Consider the following 21,285-nt stretch of genomic DNA (forward strand, 5'->3'; position numbering starts at 1 on the left):
GATGGAGGAGGGAAAGGTAGAGAGGATGGAGGAGAGAGGATGGAGGAGGTGAAAGGTAGAGAGGATGGAGGAGGGACAGGGAGAGAGGATGGACGAGGGAAAAGGAGAGAGGATGGAGGAGGGAAAAGGAGAGAGGATGGAGGAGGGAAAGGTAGAGAGGATGGAGGAGGGAAAGGTAGAGAGGATGGAGGAGGGAAAGGTAGAGAGGATGGAGGAGAGAGGATGGAGGAGGGAAAGGGAGAGAGGATGGAGAGGGAGAGAGGATGGAGAGGGAGAGAGGATGGAGGAGGGAAAGGTAGAGAGGATGGAGGAGGGAAAGATAGAGAGGGATGGAGGAGGGAAAGGTAGAGAGGGATGGAGGAGGGAAAGGTAGAGAGGGATGGAGGAGGGAAAGGTAGAGAGGGATGGAGGAGGGAAAGGTAGAGAGGATGGAGAAGGGAAAGGTAGAGAGGGATGGAGGAGGGAAAGGTAGAGAGGATGGAGGAGGGAAAGGTAGAGAGGATGGAGGAGGGAAAGGGAGAGAGGATGGAGGAGGGAAAGGGAGAGAGGATGGAGGAGGGACAGGGAGAGAGGATGGAGGAGGGAAAGGGAGAGAGGGATGGAGGAGGGAAAGGGAGAGAGGGATGGAGGAGGGAAAGAGGATGGAGGAGGGAAAGAGGATGGAGGAGGGAAAGGGAAAGAGGATGGAGGAGGGAAAGAGGATGGAGGAGGGAAAGAGGATGGAGGAGGGAAAGAGGATGGAGGAGGGAAAGGGAGAGAGGGTGGAGGAGGGAAAGGGAGAGAGGGTGGAGGAGGGAAAGGGAGAGAGGGTGGAGGAGGGAAAGGGAGAGAGGGTGGAGGAGGGAAAGGGAGAGAGGGATGGAGGAGGGAAAGGGAGAGAGGGATGGAGGAGGGAAAGGGAGAGAGGGATGGAGGAGGGAAAGGGAGAGAGGGATGGAGGAGGGAAAGGGAGAGAGGGATGGAGGAGGGAAAGGGAGAGAGGATGGAGGAGGGAAAGGGAGAGAGGGATGGAGGAGGGAAAGGGAGAGAGGATGGAGGAGGGAAAGGGAGAGAGGGATGGAGGAGGGAAAGGTAGAGAGGATGGAGGAGGGAAAGGTAGAGAGGGATGGAGGAGGGAAAGGTAGAGAGGGATGGAGGAGGGAAAGGTAGAGAGGGATGGAGGAGGGAAAGGTAGAGAGGGATGGAGAAGGGAAAGGTAGAGAGGGATGGAGGAGGGACAGGGAGAGAGGATGGAGGAGGGAAAGGGAGAGAGGATGGAGGGAAAGGGAGAGAGGATGGAGAGGGAGAGAGGATGGAGGAGGGAAAGGTAGAGAGGATGGAGGAGGGAAAGGTAGAGAGGGATGGAGGAGGGAAAGGTAGAGAGGGATGGAGGAGGGAAAGGTAGAGAGGGATGGAGGAGGGAAAGGTAGAGAGGGATGGAGGAGGGAAAGGGAGAGAGGATGGAGGAGGGAAAGGGAGAGAGGATGGAGGAGGGACAGGGAGAGAGGATGGAGGAGGGAAAGGGAGAGAGGGATTGAGGAGGGAAAGGGAGAGAGGGATGGAGGAGGGAAAGAGGATGGAGGAGGGAAAGAGGATGGAGGAGGGAAAGGGAGAGAGGATGGAGGAGGGAAAGAGGATGGAGGAGGGAAAGAGGATGGAGGAGGGAAAGAGGATGGAGGAGGGAAAGGGAGAGAGGGTGGAGGAGGGAAAGGGAGAGAGGGTGGAGGAGGGAAAGGTAGAGAGGGTGGAGGAGGGAAAGGGAGAGAGGATGGAGGAGGGAAAGGGAGAGAGGATGGAGGAGGGAAAGGGAGAGAGGGATGGAGGAGGGAAAGGGAGAGAGGGATGGAGGAGGGAAAGGTAGAGAGGGATGGAGGAGGGAAAGGTAGAGAGGGATGGAGGAGGGAAAGGTAGAGAGGGATGGAGGAGGGAAAGGTAGAGAGGGATGGAGGAGGGAAAGGTAGAGAGGATGGAGGAGGGAAAGGTAGAGAGGATGGAGGAGGGAAAGGTAGAGAGGATGGAGGAGGGAAAGGTAGAGAGGATGGAGGAGGGAAAGGGAGAGAGGATGGAGGAGGGAAAGGGAGAGAGGATGGAGGAGGGAAAGGGAGAGAGGGATGGAGGAGGGAAAGGGAGAGAGGGATGGAGGAGGGAAAGGGAGAGAGGGATGGAGGAGGGAAAGAGGATGGAGGAGGGAAAGAGGATGGAGGAGGGAAAGGGAAAGAGGATGGAGGAGGGAAAGAGGATGGAGGAGGGAAAGAGGATGGAGGAGGGAAAGAGGATGGAGGAGGGAAAGGGAGAGAGGGTGGAGGAGGGAAAGGGAGAGAGGGTGGAGGAGGGAAAGGGAGAGAGGGTGGAGGAGGGAAAGGGAGAGAGGGTGGAGGAGGGAAAGGGAGAGAGGGATGGAGGAGGGAAAGGGAGAGAGGGATGGAGGAGGGAAAGGGAGAGAGGGATGGAGGAGGGAAAGGGAGAGAGGGATGGAGGAGGGAAAGGGAGAGAGGGATGGAGGAGGGAAAGGGAGAGAGGATGGAGGAGGGAAAGGGAGAGAGGGATGGAGGAGGGAAAGGGAGAGAGGATGGAGGAGGGAAAGGGAGAGAGGGATGGAGGAGGGAAAGGTAGAGAGGATGGAGGAGGGAAAGGTAGAGAGGGATGGAGGAGGGAAAGGTAGAGAGGGATGGAGGAGGGAAAGGTAGAGAGGGATGGAGGAGGGAAAGGTAGAGAGGGATGGAGAAGGGAAAGGTAGAGAGGGATGGAGGAGGGACAGGGAGAGAGGATGGAGGAGGGAAAGGGAGAGAGGATGGAGGGAAAGGGAGAGAGGATGGAGAGGGAGAGAGGATGGAGGAGGGAAAGGTAGAGAGGATGGAGGAGGGAAAGGTAGAGAGGGATGGAGGAGGGAAAGGTAGAGAGGGATGGAGGAGGGAAAGGTAGAGAGGGATGGAGGAGGGAAAGGTAGAGAGGGATGGAGGAGGGAAAGGGAGAGAGGATGGAGGAGGGAAAGGGAGAGAGGATGGAGGAGGGACAGGGAGAGAGGATGGAGGAGGGAAAGGGAGAGAGGGATGGAGGAGGGAAAGGGAGAGAGGGATGGAGGAGGGAAAGAGGATGGAGGAGGGAAAGAGGATGGAGGAGGGAAAGGGAGAGAGGATGGAGGAGGGAAAGAGGATGGAGGAGGGAAAGAGGATGGAGGAGGGAAAGAGGATGGAGGAGGGAAAGGGAGAGAGGGTGGAGGAGGGAAAGGGAGAGAGGGTGGAGGAGGGAAAGGTAGAGAGGGTGGAGGAGGGAAAGGGAGAGAGGATGGAGGAGGGAGAGAATGGGAGGGGGAGAGAGGATGGAGGAGGGAAAGGGAGAGAGGGATGGAGGAGGGAAAGGGAGAGAGGGATGGAGGAGGGAAAGGTAGAGAGGGATGGAGGAGGGAAAGGTAGAGAGGGATGGAGGAGGGAAAGGTAGAGAGGGATGGAGGAGGGAAAGGTAGAGAGAGGATGGAGGAGGGAAAGGTAGAGAGGATGGAGGAGGGAAAGGTAGAGAGGATGGAGGAGGGAAAGGTAGAGAGGATGGAGGAGGGAAAGGTAGAGAGGATGGAGGAGGGAAAGGGAGAGAGGATGGAGGAGGGAAAGGGAGAGAGGATGGAGGAGGGACAGGGAGAGAGGATGGAGGAGGGAAAGGGAGAGAGGGATGGAGGAGGGAAAGGGAGAGAGGGATGGAGGAGGGAAAGAGGATGGAGGAGGGAAAGAGGATGGAGGAGGGAAAGAGGATGGAGGAGGGAAAGGGAGAGAGGATGGAGGAGGGAAAGAGGATGGAGGAGGGAAAGAGGATGGAGGATGGAAAGGGAGAGAGGGTGGAGGAGGGAAAGGGAGAGAGGGTGGAGGAGGGAAAGGGAGAGAGGGTGGAGGAGGGAAAGGTAGAGAGGGTGGAGGAGGGAAAGGGAGAGAGGGTGGAGGAGGGAAAGGGAGAGAGGATGGAGGAGGGAAAGGGAGAGAGGGATGGAGGAGGGAAAGGGAGAGAGGGATGGAGGAGGGAAAGGGAGAGAGGGATGGAGGAGGGAAAGGGAGAGAGGGATGGAGGAGGGAAAGGGAGAGAGGGATGGAGGAGGGAAAGGGAGAGAGGGATGGAGGAGGGAAAGGGAGAGAGGATGGAGGAGGGAAAGGGAGAGAGGGATGGAGGAGGGAAAGGGAGAGAGGATGGAGGAGGGAAAGGGAGAGAGGGATGGAGGAGGGAAAGGGAGAGAGGGATGGAGGAGGGAAAGGTAGAGAGGATGGAGGAGGGAAAGGTAGAGAGGGATGGAGGAGGGAAAGGTAGAGAGGGATGGAGGAGGGAAAGGTAGAGAGGGATGGAGGAGGGAAAGGTAGAGAGGGATGGAGAAGGGAAAGGTAGAGAGGGATGGAGGAGGGAAAGGTAGAGAGGATGGAGGAGGGAAAGGTAGAGAGGATGGAGGAGGGAAAGGGAGAGAGGATGGAGGAGGGAAAGGGAGAGAGGATGGAGGAGGGACAGGGAGAGAGGATGGAGGAGGGACAGGGAGAGAGGATGGAGGAGGGAAAGGGAGAGAGGATGGAGGAGGGAAAGGGAGAGAGGATGGAGGAGGGAAAGGGAGAGAGGATGGAGGAGGGAAAGGGAGAGAGGGATGGAGGAGGGAAAGAGGATGGAGGAGGGACAGGGAGAGAGGATGGAGGAGGGAAAGGGAGAGAGGGATGGAGGAGGGAAAGGTAGAGAGGATGGAGGAGGGAAAGGGAGAGAGGGATGGAGGAGGGAAAGGGAGAGAGGATGGAGGAGGGAAAGGTAGAGAGGATGGAGGAGGGAAAGGGAGAGAGGGATGGAGGAGGGAAAGGGAGAGAGGGATGGAGGAGGGAAAGAGGATGGAGGAGGGAAAGAGGATGGAGGAGGGAAAGAGGATGGAGGAGGGAAAGAGGATGGAGGAGGGAAAGAGGATGGAGGAGGGAAAGAGGATGGAGGAGGGAAAGAGGATGGAGGAGGGAAAGGTAGAGAGGATGGAGGAGGGAAAGGGAGAGAGGATGGAGGAGGGAAAGGTAGAGAGGATGGAGGAGGGAAAGGGAGAGAGGATGGAGGAGGGAAAGGGAGAGAGGATGGAGGAGGGACAGGGAGAGAGGATGGAGGAGGGACAGGGAGAGAGGATGGAGGAGGGACAGGGAGAGAGGATGGAGGAGGGAAAGGGAGAGAGGGATGGAGGAGGGAAAGGGAGAGAGGGATGGAGGAGGGAAAGAGGATGGAGGAGGGAAAGAGGATGGAGGAGGGAAAGAGGATGGAGGAGGGAAAGAGGATGGAGGAGGGAAAGGGAGAGAGGATGGAGGAGGGAAAGAGGATGGAGGAGGGAAAGAGGATGGAGGAGGGAAAGAGGATGGAGGAGGGAAAGAGGATGGAGGAGGGAAAGGGAGAGAGGGTGGAGGAGGGAAAGGGAGAGAGGGTGGAGGAGGGAAAGGGAGAGAGGGTGGAGGAGGGAAAGGGAGAGAGGGTGGAGGAGGGAAAGGTAGAGAGGGTGGAGGAGGGAAAGGGAGAGAGGATGGAGGAGGGAAAGGGAGAGAGGGATGGAGGAGGGAAAGGGAGAGAGGGATGGAGGAGGGAAAGGGAGAGAGGGATGGAGGAGGGAAAGGGAGAGAGGGATGGAGGAGGGAAAGGGAGAGAGGATGGAGGAGGGAAAGGGAGAGAGGGATGGAGGAGGGAAAGGGAGAGAGGGATGGAGGAGGGAAAGGGAGAGAGGATGGAGGAGGGAAAGGGAGAGAGGGATGGAGGAGGGAAAGGTAGAGAGGATGGAGGAGGGAAAGGTAGAGAGGGATGGAGGAGGGAAAGGTAGAGAGGGATGGAGGAGGGAAAGGTAGAGAGGGATGGAGGAGGGAAAGGTAGAGAGGGATGGAGGAGGGAAAGGGAGAGAGGATGGAGGAGGGAAAGGTAGAGAGGATGGAGGAGGGAAAGGGAGAGAGGGATGGAGGAGGGAAAGGGAGAGAGGGATGGAGGAGGGAAAGGGAGAGAGGGATGGAGGAGGGAAAGAGGATGGAGGAGGGAAAGAGGATGGAGGAGGGAAAGGGAGAGAGGATGGAGGAGGGAAAGAGGATGGAGGAGGGAAAGGTAGAGAGGATGGAGGAGGGAAAGAGGATGGAGGAGGGAAAGGTAGAGAGGATGGAGGAGGGAAAGGGAGAGAGGATGGAGGAGGGAAAGGGAGAGAGGATGGAGGAGGGAAAGGTAGAGAGGATGGAGGAGGGACAGGGAGAGAGGATGGAGGAGGGAAAGGTAGAGAGGATGGAGGAGAGAGGATGGAGGAGGTGAAAGGTAGAGAGGATGGAGGAGGGACAGGGAGAGAGGATGGACGAGGGAAAGGTAGAGAGGATGGACGAGGGAAAGGTAGAGAGGATGGAGGAGGGAAAGGTAGAGAGGATGGAGGAGGGAAAAGGAGAGAGGATGGAGGAGGGAAAGGTAGAGAGGATGGAGGAGGGAAAGGTAGAGAGGATGGAGGAGGGAAAGGTAGAGAGGATGGAGGAGAGAGGATGGAGGAGGGAAAGGGAGAGAGGATGGAGGGAAAGGGAGAGAGGATGGAGAGGGAGAGAGGATGGAGGAGGGAAAGGTAGAGAGGATGGAAAAGGGAAAGGTAGAGAGGGATGGAGGAGGGAAAGGTAGAGAGGGATGGAGGAGGGAAAGGTAGAGAGGGATGGAGGAGGGAAAGGTAGAGAGGATGGAGAAGGGAAAGGTAGAGAGGGATGGAGGAGGGAAAGGTAGAGAGGGATGGAGGAGGGAAAGGTAGAGAGGATGGAGGAGGGAAAGGGAGAGAGGATGGAGGAGGGAAAGGGAGAGAGGATGGAGGAGGGGCAGGGAGAGAGGATGGAGGAGGGAAAGGGAGAGAGGATGGAGGAGGGACAGGGAGAGAGGATGGAGGAGGGAAAGGGAGAGAGGATGGAGGAGGGAAAGGGAGAGAGGATGGACGAGGGAACGGGAGAGAGGATGGAGGAGGGAAAGGGAGAGAGGGATGGAGGAGGGAAAGGGAGAGAGGGATGGAGGAGGGAAAGGGAGAGAGGATGGAGGAGGGAAAGGGAGAGAGGATGGAGGAGGGAAAGGGAGAGAGGATGGAGGAGGGAAAGGGAGAGAGGGATGGAGGAGGGAAAGGTAGAGAGGATGGAGGAGGGAAAGGTAGAGAGGGATGGAGGAGGGAAAGGTAGAGAGGGATGGAGGAGGGAAAGGTAGAGAGGGATGGAGGAGGGAAAGGTAGAGAGGGATGGAGAAGGGAAAGGTAGAGAGGGATGGAGGAGGGAAAGGTAGAGAGGATGGAGGAGGGAAAGGTAGAGAGGATGGAGGAGGGAAAGGGAGAGAGGATGGAGGAGGGACAGGGAGAGAGGATGGAGGAGGGACAGGGAGAGAGGATGGAGGAGGGAAAGGGAGAGAGAATGGAGGAGGGAAAGGGAGAGAGGATGGAGGAGGGAAAGGGAGAGAGGGATGGAGGAGGGAAAGAGGATGGAGGAGGGACAGGGAGAGAGGATGGAGGAGGGAAAGGTAGGAGAGGATGGAGAGAGGGATGGAGGAGGGAAAGGTAGAGAGGATGGAGGAGGGAAAGGGAGAGAGGATGGAGGAGGGAAAGGGAGAGAGGGATGGAGGAGGGAAAGGTAGAGAGGATGGAGGAGGGAAAGGTAGAGAGGATGGAGGAGGGAAAGGGAGAGAGGGATGGAGGAGGGAAAGGGAGAGAGGGATGGAGGAGGGAAAGAGGATGGAGGAGGGAAAGAGGATGGAGGAGGGAAAGAGGATGGAGGAGGGAAAGGGAGAGAGGATGGAGGAGGGAAAGAGGATGGAGGAGGGAAAGAGGATGGAGGAGGGAAAGAGGATGGAGGAGGAAAGGGAAAGGAGGATGGAGGAGGGAAAGGGAGAGAGGATGGAGGAGGGAAAGGTAGAGAGGATGGAGGAGGGAAAGGGAGAGAGGATGGAGGAGGGAAAGGTAGAGAGGATGGAGGAGGGAAAGGGAGAGAGGATGGAGGAGGGAAAGGGAGAGAGGATGGAGGAGGGAAAGGTAGAGAGGATGGAGGAGGGACAGGGAGAGAGGATGGAGGAGGGAAAGGTAGAGAGGATGGAGGAGAGAGGATGGAGGAGGTGAAAGGTAGAGAGGATGGAGGAGGGACAGGGAGAGAGGATGGACGAGGGAAAGGTAGAGAGGATGGAGGAGGGAAAGATAGAGAGGATGGAGGAGGGAAAAGGAGAGAGGATGGAGGAGGGAAAGGTAGAGAGGATGGAGGAGGGAAAGGTAAAGAGGATGGAGGAGAGAGGATGGAGGAGGGAAAGGGAGAGAGGATGGAGAGGGAGAGAGGATGGAGGAGGGAAAGGTAGAGAGGATGGAGGAGGGAAAGGTAGAGAGGATGGAGGAGGGAAAGGTAGAGAGGATGGAGGAGGGAAAGGTAGAGAGGGATGGAGGAGGGAAAGGTAGAGAGGGATGGAGGAAAAGGTAGAGAGGGATGGAGGAGGGAAAGGTAGAGAGGGATGGAGGAGGGAAAGGTAGAGAGGGATGGAGGAGGGAGGGAGAGGTATGGAGGAGGGAAAGGTAGAGAGGATGGAGGAGGGAAAGGTAGAGAGGATGGAGGAGGGAAAGGTAGAGAGGATGGAGGAGGGAAAGGGAGAGAGGATGGAGGAGGGAAAGGGAGAGAGGATGGAGGAGGGAAAGGGAGAGAGGATGGAGGAGGGACAGGGAGAGAGGATGGAGGAGGGAAAGGGAGAGAGGATGGAGGAGGGAAAGGGAGAGAGGATGGAGGAGGGAAAGGGAGAGAGGATGGAGGAGGGAAAGGGAGAGAGGGATGGAGGAGGGAAAGAGGATGGAGGAGGGACAGGGAGAGAGGATGGAGGAGGGAAAGGGAGAGAGGGATGGAGGAGGGAAAGGTAGAGAGGATGGAGGAGGGAAAGGGAGAGAGGGATGGAGGAGGGAAAGGGGGAGAGGATGGAGGAGGGAAAGGTAGAGAGGATGGAGGAGGGAAAGGGAGAGAGGGATGGAGGAGGGAAAGGGAGAGAGGGATGGAGGAGGGAAAGGGAGAGAGGGATGGAGGAGGGAAAGAGGATGGAGGAGGGAAAGAGGATGGAGGAGGGAAAGAGGATGGAGGAGGGAAAGGGAGAGAGGATGGAGGAGGGAAAGAGGATGGAGGAGGGAAAGAGGATGGAGGAGGGAAAGAGGATGGAGGAGGGAAAGGGAGAGAGGATGGAGGAGGGAAAGGTAGAGAGGATGGAGGAGGGAAAGGGAGAGAGGATGGAGGAGGGAAAGGGAGAGAGGATGGAGGAGGGAAAGGGAGAGAGGATGGAGGAGGGAAAGGTAGAGAGGATGGAGGAGGGACAGGGAGAGAGGATGGAGGAGGGAAAGGTAGAGAGGATGGAGGAGAGAGGATGGAGGAGGTGAAAGGTAGAGAGGATGGAGGAGGGACAGGGAGAGAGGATGGACGAGGGAAAGGTAGAGAGGATGGAGGAGGGAAAGGTAGAGAGGATGGAGGAGGGAAAAGGAGAGAGGATGGAGGAGGGAAAGGTAGAGAGGATGGAGGAGGGAAAGGTAGAGAGGATGGAGGAGGGAAAGGTAGAGAGGATGGAGGAGAGAGGATGGAGGAGGGAAAGGGAGAGAGGATGGAAAGGGAGAGGATGGAGAGGGAGAGAGGATGGAGGAGGGAAAGGTAGAGAGGATGGAGGAGGGAAAGGTAGAGAGGGATGGAGGAGGGAAAGGTAGAGAGGGATGGAGGAGGGAAAGGTAGAGAGGGATGGAGGAGGGAAAGGTAGAGAGGATGGAGAAGGGAAAGGTAGAGAGGGATGGAGGAGGGAAAGGTAGAGAGGGATGGAGGAGGGAAAGGTAGAGAGGATGGAGGAGGGAAAGGGAGAGAGGATGGAGGAGGGAAAGGGAGAGAGGATGGAGGAGGGACAGGGAGAGAGGATGGAGGAGGGAAAGGGAGAGAGGATGGAGGAGGGAAAGGGAGAGAGGATGGACGAGGGAAAGGGAGAGAGGATGGAGGAGGGAAAGGGAGAGAGGATGGACGAGGGAAAGGGAGAGAGGATGGAGGAGGGAAAGGGAGAGAGGGATGGAGGAGGGAAAGGGAGAGAGGATGGAGGAGGGAAAGGGAGAGAGGATGGAAAGAGGATGGAGGAGGGAAAGAGGATGGAGGGGGGAAAGGTAGAGAGGATGGAGGAGGGAAAGGGAGAGAGGATGGAGGAGGGAAAGGTAGAGAGGATGGAGGAGGGAAAGGGAGAGAGGATGGAGGAGGGAAAGGGAGAGAGGATGGAGGAGGGAAAGGTAGAGAGGATGGAGGAGGGACAGGGAGAGAGGATGGAGGAGGGAAAGGTAGAGAGGATGGAGGAGAGAGGATGGAGGAGGTGAAAGGTAGAGAGGATGGAGGAGGGACAGGGAGAGAGGATGGACGAGGGAAAGGTAGAGAGGATGGAGGAGGGAAAGGTAGAGAGGATGGAGGAGGGAAAAGGAGAGAGGATGGAGGAGGGAAAGGTAGAGAGGATGGAGGAGGGAAAGGTAGAGAGGATGGAGGAGGGAAAGGTAGAGAGGATGGAGGAGAGAGGATGGAGGAGGGAAAGGGAGAGAGGATGGAAAGGGAGAGAGGATGGAGAGGGAGAGAGGAGGAGGAGGGAAAGGTAGAGAGGATGGAGGAGGGAAAGGTAGAGAGGGATGGAGGAGGGAAAGGTAGAGAGGGATGGAGGAGGGAAAGGTAGAGAGGGATGGAGGAGGGAAAGGTAGAGAGGATGGAGAAGGGAAAGGTAGAGAGGGATGGAGGAGGGAAAGGTAGAGAGGGATGGAGGAGGGAAAGGTAGAGAGGATGGAGGAGGGAAAGGGAGAGAGGATGGAGGAGGGAAAGGGAGAGAGGATGGAGGAGGGAAAGGGAGAGAGGATGGAGGAGGGACAGGGAGAGAGGATGGAGGAGGGAAAGGGAGAGAGGATGGAGGAGGGAAAGGGAGAGAGGATGGACGAGGGAAAGGGAGAGAGGATGGAGGAGGGAAAGGGAGAGAGGATGGACGAGGGAAAGGGAGAGAGGATGGAGGAGGGAAAGGGAGAGAGGGATGGAGGAGGGAAAGGGAGAGAGGATGGAGGAGGGAAAGGGAGAGAGGATGGAGGAGGGAAAGGGAGAGAGGGATGGAGGAGGGAAAGGGAGAGAGGATGGAGGAGGGAAAGGGAGAGAGGATGGAGGAGGGAAAGGGAGAGAGGATGGAGGAGGGAAAGGGAGAGAGGGATGGAGGAGGGAAAGGTAGAGAGGATGGAGGAGGGAAAGGTAGAGAGGGATGGAGGAGGGAAAGGTAGAGAGGGATGGAGGAGGGAAAGGTAGAGAGGGATGGAGGAGGGAAAGGTAGAGAGGGATGGAGAAGGGAAAGGTAGAGAGGGATGGAGGAGGGAAAGGTAGAGAGGATGGAGGAGGGAAAGGTAGAGAGGATGGAGGAGGGAAAGGGAGAGAGGATGGAGGAGGGAAAGGGAGAGAGGATGGAGGAGGGAAAGGGAGAGAGGATGGAGGAGGGACAGGGAGAGAGGATGGAGGAGGGAAAGGGAGAGAGAATGGAGGAGGGAAAGGGAGAGAGGATGGAGGAGGGAAAGGGAGAGAGGGATGGAGGAGGGAAAGAGGATGGAGGAGGGACAGGGAGAGAGGATGGAGGAGGGAAAGGGAGAGAGGATGGAGGAGGGACAGGGAGAGAGGATGGAGGAGGGACAGGGAGAGAGGATGGAGGAGGGAAAGGGAGAGAGAATGGAGGAGGGAAAGGGAGAGAGGATGGAGGAGGGAAAGGGAGAGAGGGATGGAGGAGGGAAAGAGGATGGAGGAGGGACAGGGAGAGAGGATGGAGGAGGGAAAGGGAGAGAGGGATGGAGGAGGGAAAGGTAGAGAGGGATGGAGGAGGGAAAGGTAGAGAGGGATGGAGAAGGGAAAGGTAGAGAGGGATGGAGGAGGGAAAGGTAGAGAGGATGGAGGAGGGAAAGGTAGAGAGGATGGAGGAGGGAAAGGGAGAGAGGATGGAGGAGGGACAGGGAGAGAGGATGGAGGAGGGACAGGGAGAGAGGATGGAGGAGGGACAGGGAGAGAGGATGGAGGAGGGAAAGGGAGAGAGAATGGAGGAGGGAAAGGGAGAGAGGATGGAGGAGGGAAAGGGAGAGAGGGATGGAGGAGGGAAAGAGGATGGAGGAGGGACAGGGAGAGAGGATGGAGGAGGGAAAGGGAGAGAGGGATGGAGGAGGGAAAGGTAGAGAGGATGGAGGAGGGAAAGGGAGAGAGGATGGAGGAGGGAAAGGGAGAGAGGGATGGAGGAGGGAAAGGGAGAGAGGATGGAGGAGGGAAAGGTAGAGAGGATGGAGGAGGGAAAGGTAGAGAGGGATGGAGGAGGGAAAGGTAGAGAGGGATGGAGGAGGGAAAGGTAGAGAGGGATGGAGGAGGGAAAGGTAGAGAGGGATGGAGAAGGGAAAGGTAGAGAGGGATGGAGGAGGGAAAGGTAGAGAGGGATGGAGGAGGGAAAGGTAGAGAGGGATGGAGGAGGGAAAGGTAGAGAGGATGGAGGAGGGAAAGGGAGAGAGGATGGAGGAGGGAAAGGGAGAGAGGATGGAGGAGGGGCAGGGAGAGAGGATGGAGGAGGGAAAGGGAGAGAGGATGGAGGAGGGACAGGGAGAGAGGATGGAGGAGGGAAAGGGAGAGAGGATGGACGAGGGAACGGGAGAGAGGATGGAGGAGGGAAAGGGAGAGAGGGATGGAGGAGGGAAAGGGAGAGAGGGATGGAGGAGGGAAAGGGAGAGAGGATGGAGGAGGGAAAGGGAGAGAGGATGGAGGAGGGAAAGGGAGAGAGGATGGAGGAGGGAAAGGGAGAGAGGGATGGAGGAGGGAAAGGTAGAGAGGATGGAGGAGGGAAAGGTAGAGAGGGATGGAGGAGGGAAAGGTAGAGAGGGATGGAGGAGGGAAAGGTAGAGAGGGATGGAGGAGGGAAAGGTAGAGAGGGATGGAGAAGGGAAAGGTAGAGAGGGATGGAGGAGGGAAAGGTAGAGAGGATGGAGGAGGGAAAGGTAGAGAGGATGGAGGAGGGAAAGGGAGAGAGGATGGAGGAGGGACAGGGAGAGAGGATGGAGGAGGGACAGGGAGAGAGGATGGAGGAGGGAAAGGGAGAGAGAATGGAGGAGGGAAAGGGAGAGAGGATGGAGGAGGGAAAGGGAGAGAGGGATGGAGGAGGGAAAGAGGATGGAGGAGGGACAGGGAGAGAGGATGGAGGAGGGAAAGGGAGAGAGGGATGGAGGAGGGAAAGGTAGAGAGGATGGAGGAGGGAAAGGGAGAGAGGATGGAGGAGGGAAAGGGAGAGAGGGATGGAGGAGGGAAAGGGAGAGAGGATGGAGGAGGGAAAGGTAGAGAGGATGGAGGAGGGAAAGGGAGAGAGGGATGGAGGAGGGAAAGGGAGAGAGGGATGGAGGAGGGAAAGAGGATGGAGGAGGGAAAGAGGATGGAGGAGGGAAAGAGGATGGAGGAGGGAAAGGGAGAGAGGATGGAGGAGGGAAAGAGGATGGAGGAGGGAAAGAGGATGGAGGAGGGAAAGAGGATGGAGGAGGGAAAGAGGATGGAGGAGGGAAAGAGGATGGAGGAGGGAAAGGGAGAGAGGATGGAGGAGGGAAAGGTAGAGAGGATGGAGGAGGGAAAGGGAGAGAGGATGGAGGAGGGAAAGGTAGAGAGGATGGAGGAGGGAAAGGGAGAGAGGATGGAGGAGGGAAAGGGAGAGAGGATGGAGGAGGGAAAGGTAGAGAGGATGGAGGAGGGACAGGGAGAGAGGATGGAGGAGGGAAAGGTAGAGAGGATGGAGGAGAGAGGATGGAGGAGGTGAAAGGTAGAGAGGATGGAGGAGGGACAGGGAGAGAGGATGGACGAGGGAAAGGTAGAGAGGATGGAGGAGGGAAAGATAGAGAGGATGGAGGAGGGAAAAGGAGAGAGGATGGAGGAGGGAAAGGTAGAGAGGATGGAGGAGGGAAAGGTAAAGAGGATGGAGGAGAGAGGATGGAGGAGGGAAAGGGAGAGAGGATGGAGAGGGAGAGAGGATGGAGGAGGGAAAGGTAGAGAGGATGGAGGAGGGAAAGGTAGAGAGGATGGAGGAGGGAAAGGTAGAGAGGATGGAGGAGGGAAAGGTAGAGAGGGATGGAGGAGGGAAAGGTAGAGAGGGATGGAGGAGGGAAAGGTAGAGAGGGATGGAGGAGGGAAAGGTAGAGAGGGATGGAGAAGGGAAAGGTAGAGAGGGATGGAGGAGGGAAAGGTAGAGAGGATGGAGGAGGGAAAGGTAGAGAGGATGGAGGAGGGAAAGGGAGAGAGGATGGAGGAGGGAAAGGGAGAGAGGATGGAGGAGGGAAAGGGAGAGAGGATGGAGGAGGGACAGGGAGAGAGGATGGAGGAGGGAAAGGGAGAGAGGATGGAGGAGGGAAAGGGAGAGAGGATGGAGGAGGGAAAGGGAGAGAGGATGGAGGAGGGAAAGGGAGAGAGGGATGGAGGAGGGAAAGAGGATGGAGGAGGGACAGGGAGAGAGGATGGAGGAGGGAAAGGGAGAGAGGGATGGAGGAGGGAAAGGTAGAGAGGATGGAGGAGGGAAAGGGAGAGAGGGATGGAGGAGGGAAAGGGGGAGAGGATGGAGGAGGGAAAGGTAGAGAGGATGGAGGAGGGAAAGGGAGAGAGGGATGGAGGAGGGAAAGGGAGAGAGGGATGGAGTAGGGAAAGGGAGAGAGGGATGGAGGAGGGAAAGAGGATGGAGGAGGGAAAGAGGATGGAGGAGGGAAAGGGAGAGAGGATGGAGGAGGGAAAGGGAGAGAGGATGGAGGAGGGAAAGGTAGAGAGGATGGAGGAGGGAAAGGGAGAGAGGATGGAGGAGGGAAAGGGAGAGAGGATGGAGGAGGGAAAGGTAGAGAGGATGGAGGAGGGACAGGGAGAGAGGATGGAGGAGGGAAAGGTAGAGAGGATGGAGGAGAGAGGATGGAGGAGGTGAAAGGTAGAGAGGATGGAGGAGGGACAGGGAGAGAGGATGGACGAGGGAAAGGTAGAGAGGATGGAGGAGGGAAAGGTAGAGAGGATGGAGGAGGGAAAAGGAGAGAGGATGGAGGAGGGAAAGGTAGAGAGGATGGAGGAGGGAAAGGTAGAGAGGATGGAGGAGGGAAAGGTAGAGAGGATGGAGGAGAGAGGATGGAGGAGGGAAAGGGAGAGAGGATGGAAAGGGAGAGAGGATGGAGAGGGAGAGAGGATGGAGGAGGGAAAGGTAGAGAGGATGGAGGAGGGAAAGGTAGAGAGGGATGGAGGAGGGAAAGGTAGAGAGGGATGGAGGAGGGAAAGGTAGAGAGGGATGGAGGAGGGAAAGGTAGAGAGGATGGAGAAGGGAAAGGTAGAGAGGGATGGAGGAGGGAAAGGTAGAGAGGGATGGAGGAGGGAAAGGTAGAGAGGATGGAGGAGGGAAAGGGAGAGAGGATGGAGGAGGGACAGGGAGAGAGGATGGAGGAGGGAAAGGGAGAGAGGATGGAGGAGGGAAAGGGAGAGAGGATGGACGAGGGAAAGGGAGAGAGGATGGAGGAGGGAAAGGGAGAGAGGATGGACGAGGGAAAGGGAGAGAGGATGGAGGAGGGAAAGGGAGAGAGGGATGGAGGAGGGAAAGGGAGAGAGGATGGAGGAGGGAAAGGGAGAGAGGATGGAAAGAGGATGGAGGAGGGAAAGAGGATGGAGGGGGGAAAGGTAGAGAGGATGGAGGAGGGAAAGGGAGAGAGGATGGAGGAGGGAAAGGTAGAGAGGATGGAGGAGGGAAAGGGAGAGAGGATGGAGGAGGGAAAGGGAGAGAGGATGGAGGAGGGAAAGGTAGAGAGGATGGAGGAGGGACAGGGAGAGAGGATGGAGGAGGGAAAGGTAGAGAGGATGGAGGAGAGAGGATGGAGGAGGTGAAAGGTAGAGAGGATGGAGGAGGGACAGGGAGAGAGGATGGACGAGGGAAAGGTAGAGAGGATGGAGGAGGGAAAGGTAGAGAGGATGGAGGAGGGAAAAGGAGAGAGGATGGAGGAGGGAAAGGTAGAGAGGATGGAGGAGGGAAAGGTAGAGAGGATGGAGGAGGGAAAGGTAGAGAGGATGGAGGAGAGAGGATGGAGGAGGGAAAGGGAGAGAGGATGGAAAGGGAGAGAGGATGGAGAGGGAGAGAGGATGGAGGAGGGAAAGGTAGAGAGGATGGAGGAGGGAAAGGTAGAGAGGGATGGAGGAGGGAAAGGTAGAGAGGGATGGAGGAGGGAAAGGTAGAGAGGGATGGAGGAGGGAAAGGTAGAGAGGATGGAGAAGGGAAAGGTAGAGAGGGATGGAGGAGGGAAAGGTAGAGAGGGATGGAGGAGGGAAAGGTAGAGAGGATGGAGGAGGGAAAGGGAGAGAGGATGGAGGAGGGAAAGGGAGAGAGGATGGAGGAGGGACAGGGAGAGAGGATGGAGGAGGGACAGGGAGAGAGGATGGAGGAGGGAAAGGGAGAGAGGATGGAGGAGGGAAAGGGAGAGAGGATGGACGAGGGAAAGGGAGAGAGGATGGAGGAGGGAAAGGGAGAGAGGATGGACGAGGGAAAGGGAGAGAGGATGGAGGAGGGAAAGGGAGAGAGGGATGGAGGAGGGAAAGGGAGAGAGGATGGAGGAGGGAAAGGGAGAGAGGATGGAGGAGGGAAAGGGAGAGAGGGATGGAGGAGGGAAAGGGAGAGAGGATGGAGGAGGGAAAGGGAGAGAGGATGGAGGAGGGAAAGGGAGAGAGGATGGAGGAGGGAAAGGGAGAGAGGGATGGAGGAGGGAAAGGTAGAGAGGATGGAGGAGGGAAAGGTAGAGAGGGATGGAGGAGGGAAAGGTAGAGAGGGATGGAGGAGGGAAAGGTAGAGAGGGATGGAGGAGGGAAAGGTAGAGAGGGATGGAGAAGGGAAAGGTAGAGAGGGATGGAGGAGGGAAAGGTAGAGAGGATGGAGGAGGGAAAGGTAGAGAGGATGGAGGAGGGAAAGGGAGAGAGGATGGAGGAGGGAAAGGGAGAGAGGATGGAGGAGGGAAAGGGAGAGAGGATGGAGGAGGGACAGGGAGAGAGGATGGAGGAGGGAAAGGGAGAGAGAATGGAGGAGGGAAAGGGAGAGAGGATGGAGGAGGGAAAGGGAGAGAGGGATGGAGGAGGGAAAGAGGATGGAGGAGGGACAGGGAGAGAGGATGGAGGAGGGAAAGGGAGAGAGGGATGGAGGAGGGAAAGGTAGAGAGGATGGAGGAGGGAAAGGGAGAGAGGATGGAGGAGGGAAAGGGAGAGAGGGATGGAGGAGGGAAAGGGAGAGAGGATGGAGGAGGGAAAGGTAGAGAGGATGGAGGAGGGAAAGGGAGAGAGGGATGGAGGAGGGAAAGGGAGAGAGGGATGGAGGAGGGAAAGAGGATGGAGGAGGGAAAGAGGATGGAGGAGGGAAAGAGGATGGAGGAGGGAAAGGGAGAGAGGATGGAGGAGGGAAAGAGGATGGAGGAGGGAAAGAGGATGGAGGAGGGAAAGAGGATGGAGGAGGGAAAGGGAGAGAGGATGGAGGAGGGAAAGGTAGAGAGGATGGAGGAGGGAAAGGGAGAGAGGATGGAGGAGGGAAAGGTAGAGAGGATGGAGGAGGGAAAGGGAGAGAGGATGGAGGAGGGAAAGGGAGAGAGGATGGAGGAGGGAAAGGTAGAGAGGATGGAGGAGGGACAGGGAGAGAGGATGGAGGAGGGAAAGGTAGAGAGGATGGAGGAGAGAGGATGGAGGAGGTGAAAGGTAGAGAGGATGGAGGAGGGACAGGGAGAGAGGATGGACGAGGGAAAGGTAGAGAGGATGGAGGAGGGAAAGGTAGAGAGGATGGAGGAGAGAGGATGGAGGAGGGAAAGGGAGAGAGGATGGAGGGAAAGGGAGAGAGGATGGAGAGGGAGAGAGGATGGAGGAGGGAAAGGTAGAGAGGATGGAGGAGGGAAAGGTAGAGAGGGATGGAGGAGGGAAAGGTAGAGAGGGATGGAGGAGGGAAAGGTAGAGAGGGATGGAGGAGGGAAAGGTAGAGAGGATGGAGGAGGGAAAGGTAGAGAGGATGGAGGAGGGAAAGGGAGAGAGGATGGAGGAGGGAAAGGGAGAGAGGATGGAGGAGGGAAAGGGAGAGAGGATGGAGGAGGGAAAGGGAGAGAGGATGGAGGAGGGAAAGGGAGAGAGGATGGAGGAGGGACAGGGAGAGAGGATGGAGGAGGGAAAGGGAGAGAGGATGGAGGAGGGAAAGGGAGAGAGGATGGAGGAGGGAAAGGGAGAGAGGATGGAGGAGGGAAAGGGAGAGAGGATGGAGGAGGGAAAGGGAGAGAGGATGGAGGAGGGAAAGGGAGAGAGGGATGGAGGAGGGAAAGGGAGAGAGGGATGGAGGAGGGAAAGAGGATGGAGGAGGGACAGGGAGAGAGGATGGAGGAGGGAAAGGGAGAGAGGGATGGAGGAGGGAAAGGTAGAGAGGATGGAGGAGGGAAAGGGAGAGAGGATGGAGGAGGGAAAGGGAGAGAGGGATGGAGGAGGGAAAGGGAGAGAGGATGGAGGAGGGAAAGGTAGAGAGGATGGAGGAGGGAAAGGGAGAGAGGGATGGAGGAGGGAAAGGGAGAGAGGGATGGAGGAGGGAAAGGGAGAGAGGATGGAGGAGGGAAAGAGGATGGAGGAGGGAAAGAGGATGGAGGAGGGAAAGGGTGAGAGGATGGAGGAGGGAAAGAGGATGGAGGAGGGAAAGAGGATGGAGGAGGGAAAGGGAGAGAGGGTGGAGGAGGGAAAGGGAGAGAGGGTGGAGGAGGGAAAGGGAGAGAGGGTGGAGGAGGGAAAGGTAGAGAGGGTGGAGGAGGGAAAGGTAGAGAGGGTGGAGGAGGGAAAGGGAGAGAGGATGGAGGAGGGAAAGGGAGAGAGGGATGGAGGAGGGAAAGGGAGAGAGGGATGGAGGAGGGAAAGGGAGAGAGGGATGGAGGAGGGAAAGGGAGAGAGGATGGAGGAGGGAAAGGGAGAGAGGGATGGAGGAGGGAAAGGGAGAGAGGATGGAGGAGGGAAAGGGAGAGAGGGATGGAGGAGGGAAAGGGAGAGAGGATGGAGGAGGGAAAGGGAGAGAGGGATGGAGGAGGGAAAGGGAGAGAGGATGGAGGAGGGAAAGGTAGAGAGGATGGAGGAGGGAAAGGTAGAGAGGGATGGAGGAGGGAAAGGTAGAGAGGGATGGAGGAGGGAAAGGTAGAGAGGGATGGAGGAGGGAAAGGTAGAGAGGGATGGAGGAGGGAAAGGTAGAGAGGATGGAGAAGGGAAAGGTAGAGAGGGATGGAGGAGGGAAAGGTAGAGAGGATGGAGGAGGGAAAGGTAGAGAGGATGGAGGAGGGAAAGGTAGAGAGGATGGAGGAGGGAAAGGGAGAGAGGATGGAGGAGGGAAAGGGAGAGAGGATGGAGGAGGGACAGGGAGAGAGGATGGAGGAGGGAAAGGGAGAGAGGATGGAGGAGGGAAAGGGAGAGAGGATGGAGGAGGGAAAGGGAGAGAGGATGGAGGAGGGAAAGAGGGATGGAGGAGGGAAAGAGGATGGAGGAGGGACAGGGAGAGAGGATGGAGGAGGGAAAGGGAGAGAGGGATGGAGGAGGGAAAGGGAGAGAGGATGGAGGAGGGAAAGGGAGAGAGGGATGGAGGAGGGAAAGGGAGAGAGGATGGAGGAGGGAAAGGTAGAGAGGATGGAGGAGGGAAAGGTAGAGAGGATGGAGGAGGGAAAGGGAGAGAGGATGGAGGAGGGAAAGGGAGAGAGGGATGGAGGAGGGAAAGGGAGAGAGGGATGGAGGAGGGAAAGAGGATGGAGGAGGGAAAGAGGATGGAGGAGGGAAAGAGGATGGAGGAGGGAAAGAGGATGGAGGAGGGAAAGAGGATGGAGGAGGGAAAGAGGATGGAGGAGGGAAAGAGGATGGAGGAGGGACAGGGAGAGAGGATGGAGGAGGGAAAGGGAGAGAGGGTGGAGGAGGGAAAGGGAGAGAGGGTGGAGGAGGGAAAGGTAGAGAGGGTGGAGTAGGGAAAGGGAGAGAGGGTGGAGGAGGGAAAGGTAGAGAGGATGGAGAAGGGAAAGGGAGAGAGGGATGGAGGAGGGAAAGGGAGAGAGGGATGGAGGAGGGAAAGGGAGAGAGGATGGAGGAGGGAAAGGGAGAGAGGGATGGAGGAGGGAAAGGGAGAGATGATGGAGGAGGGAAAGGGAGAGAGGGATGGAGGAGGGAAAGGGAGAGAGGATGGAGGAGGGAAAGGGAGAGAGGGATGGAGGAGGGAAAGGGAGAGAGGATGGAGGAGGGAAAGGGAGAGAGGGTGGAGGAGGGAAAGGGAGAGAGGGTGGAGGAGGGAAAGGGAGAGAGGGTGGAGGAGGGAAAGGGAGAGAGGATGGAGGAGGGAAAGGGAGAGAGGGATGGATGGTAAATCAAATCAGACTGGAACTAATGAAGTGTAGTGTGTGTCTCGTCTGTGTGTGAGAGAAATCGGTTCCTTAAACTAGCCGGGTACAATCAGACCTCAGCCATCTCTAACTACTTTAACGTTACTTGATTGGCATAGGTAGCTGAATCAGCTAAGGTAACTGTTAGCTAGCTAAGTTAGCTAAACAAAATGTTGGATAGACCAAGGAAGTGTAGACAAAACGTTATCTAACTTTTGGACTCCACTAGGACCAGATAACGAAGACAATTCACTCTCGATTGTCTCAATATTTAAGTAAAATAAAGCTAAACTATAATAATAGCATGACTTGACTTCTTACCCTGGTCGCTTTCTCCCACACCTGGTTGAGTTTAGCTATCCTAAATTCCACCGTGCTCTTACCGTCCACGGACGGTTTCTGATCGTTCATTTCTCGAGAATACTTTCCTGCAATCGCCCCGACTGCGAGACACAACACCGCGAATAAACAACCGAACTTCATTTTTGCACCGTACCGGAAAATGGATGGAATAAATCTTAAAAATGAAACGCAATTTCAGAGCTACGGTCTATCTAACTCCGAGTACTTCAAGTCATGTGTTTAGAAGAGGCGGACGCGTCCTGAACTGCATTATGGGATATGTAGTTTTAGAAAAAACACTATAAACTGGGTTTCCAGTTCTGGGGAAAGGGTTTGTAAACATACAATACCCACAATGCACCTCGTAATCGTCTCCTAGTAACGGAGGAAGTGGGAGGCTTTGAGCAAATAGGAATCATCCACGCGTTGGATTGAGAAGGGATTTAGGGTTTAGCAATTTTACACCACACAGGCATAATTTAATGTTGGCTAGCTTTCACACATGAAACAGCCTACTCAAGCAGTAATAAGTCACCCATTTTGTGTTAACCATTTAGTTTACTAAACTAGGTATTGATTGGCGCCTGCAC

At 56.7% G+C, this 21,285-nt stretch overlaps 1 protein-coding gene across 1 annotated transcript in view; it reads right to left on the reverse strand.

Moving 5' to 3' along the window:
* The window catches only part of LOC139374617 (low density lipoprotein receptor-related protein associated protein 1), a 38,750-nt gene extending 17,813 nt beyond the window's left edge, over positions 1 to 20,937 (reverse strand). The window contains exon 1 of the mRNA XM_071115648.1: positions 20,675 to 20,937. Coding sequence (XP_070971749.1) covers positions 20,675 to 20,836 — 162 coding nt within the window. The 5' untranslated portion in view covers positions 20,837 to 20,937. The remainder of the gene's footprint in view (positions 1 to 20,674) is intronic.
* Between the last annotated feature and the right edge of the window lie 348 nt (positions 20,938 to 21,285).

The sequence above is a fragment of the Oncorhynchus clarkii genome, chromosome 19, assembly GCF_045791955.1.
Source record: "Oncorhynchus clarkii lewisi isolate Uvic-CL-2024 chromosome 19, UVic_Ocla_1.0, whole genome shotgun sequence".
In the NCBI taxonomy this organism is placed as follows: Eukaryota; Metazoa; Chordata; class Actinopteri; order Salmoniformes; family Salmonidae; genus Oncorhynchus; species Oncorhynchus clarkii.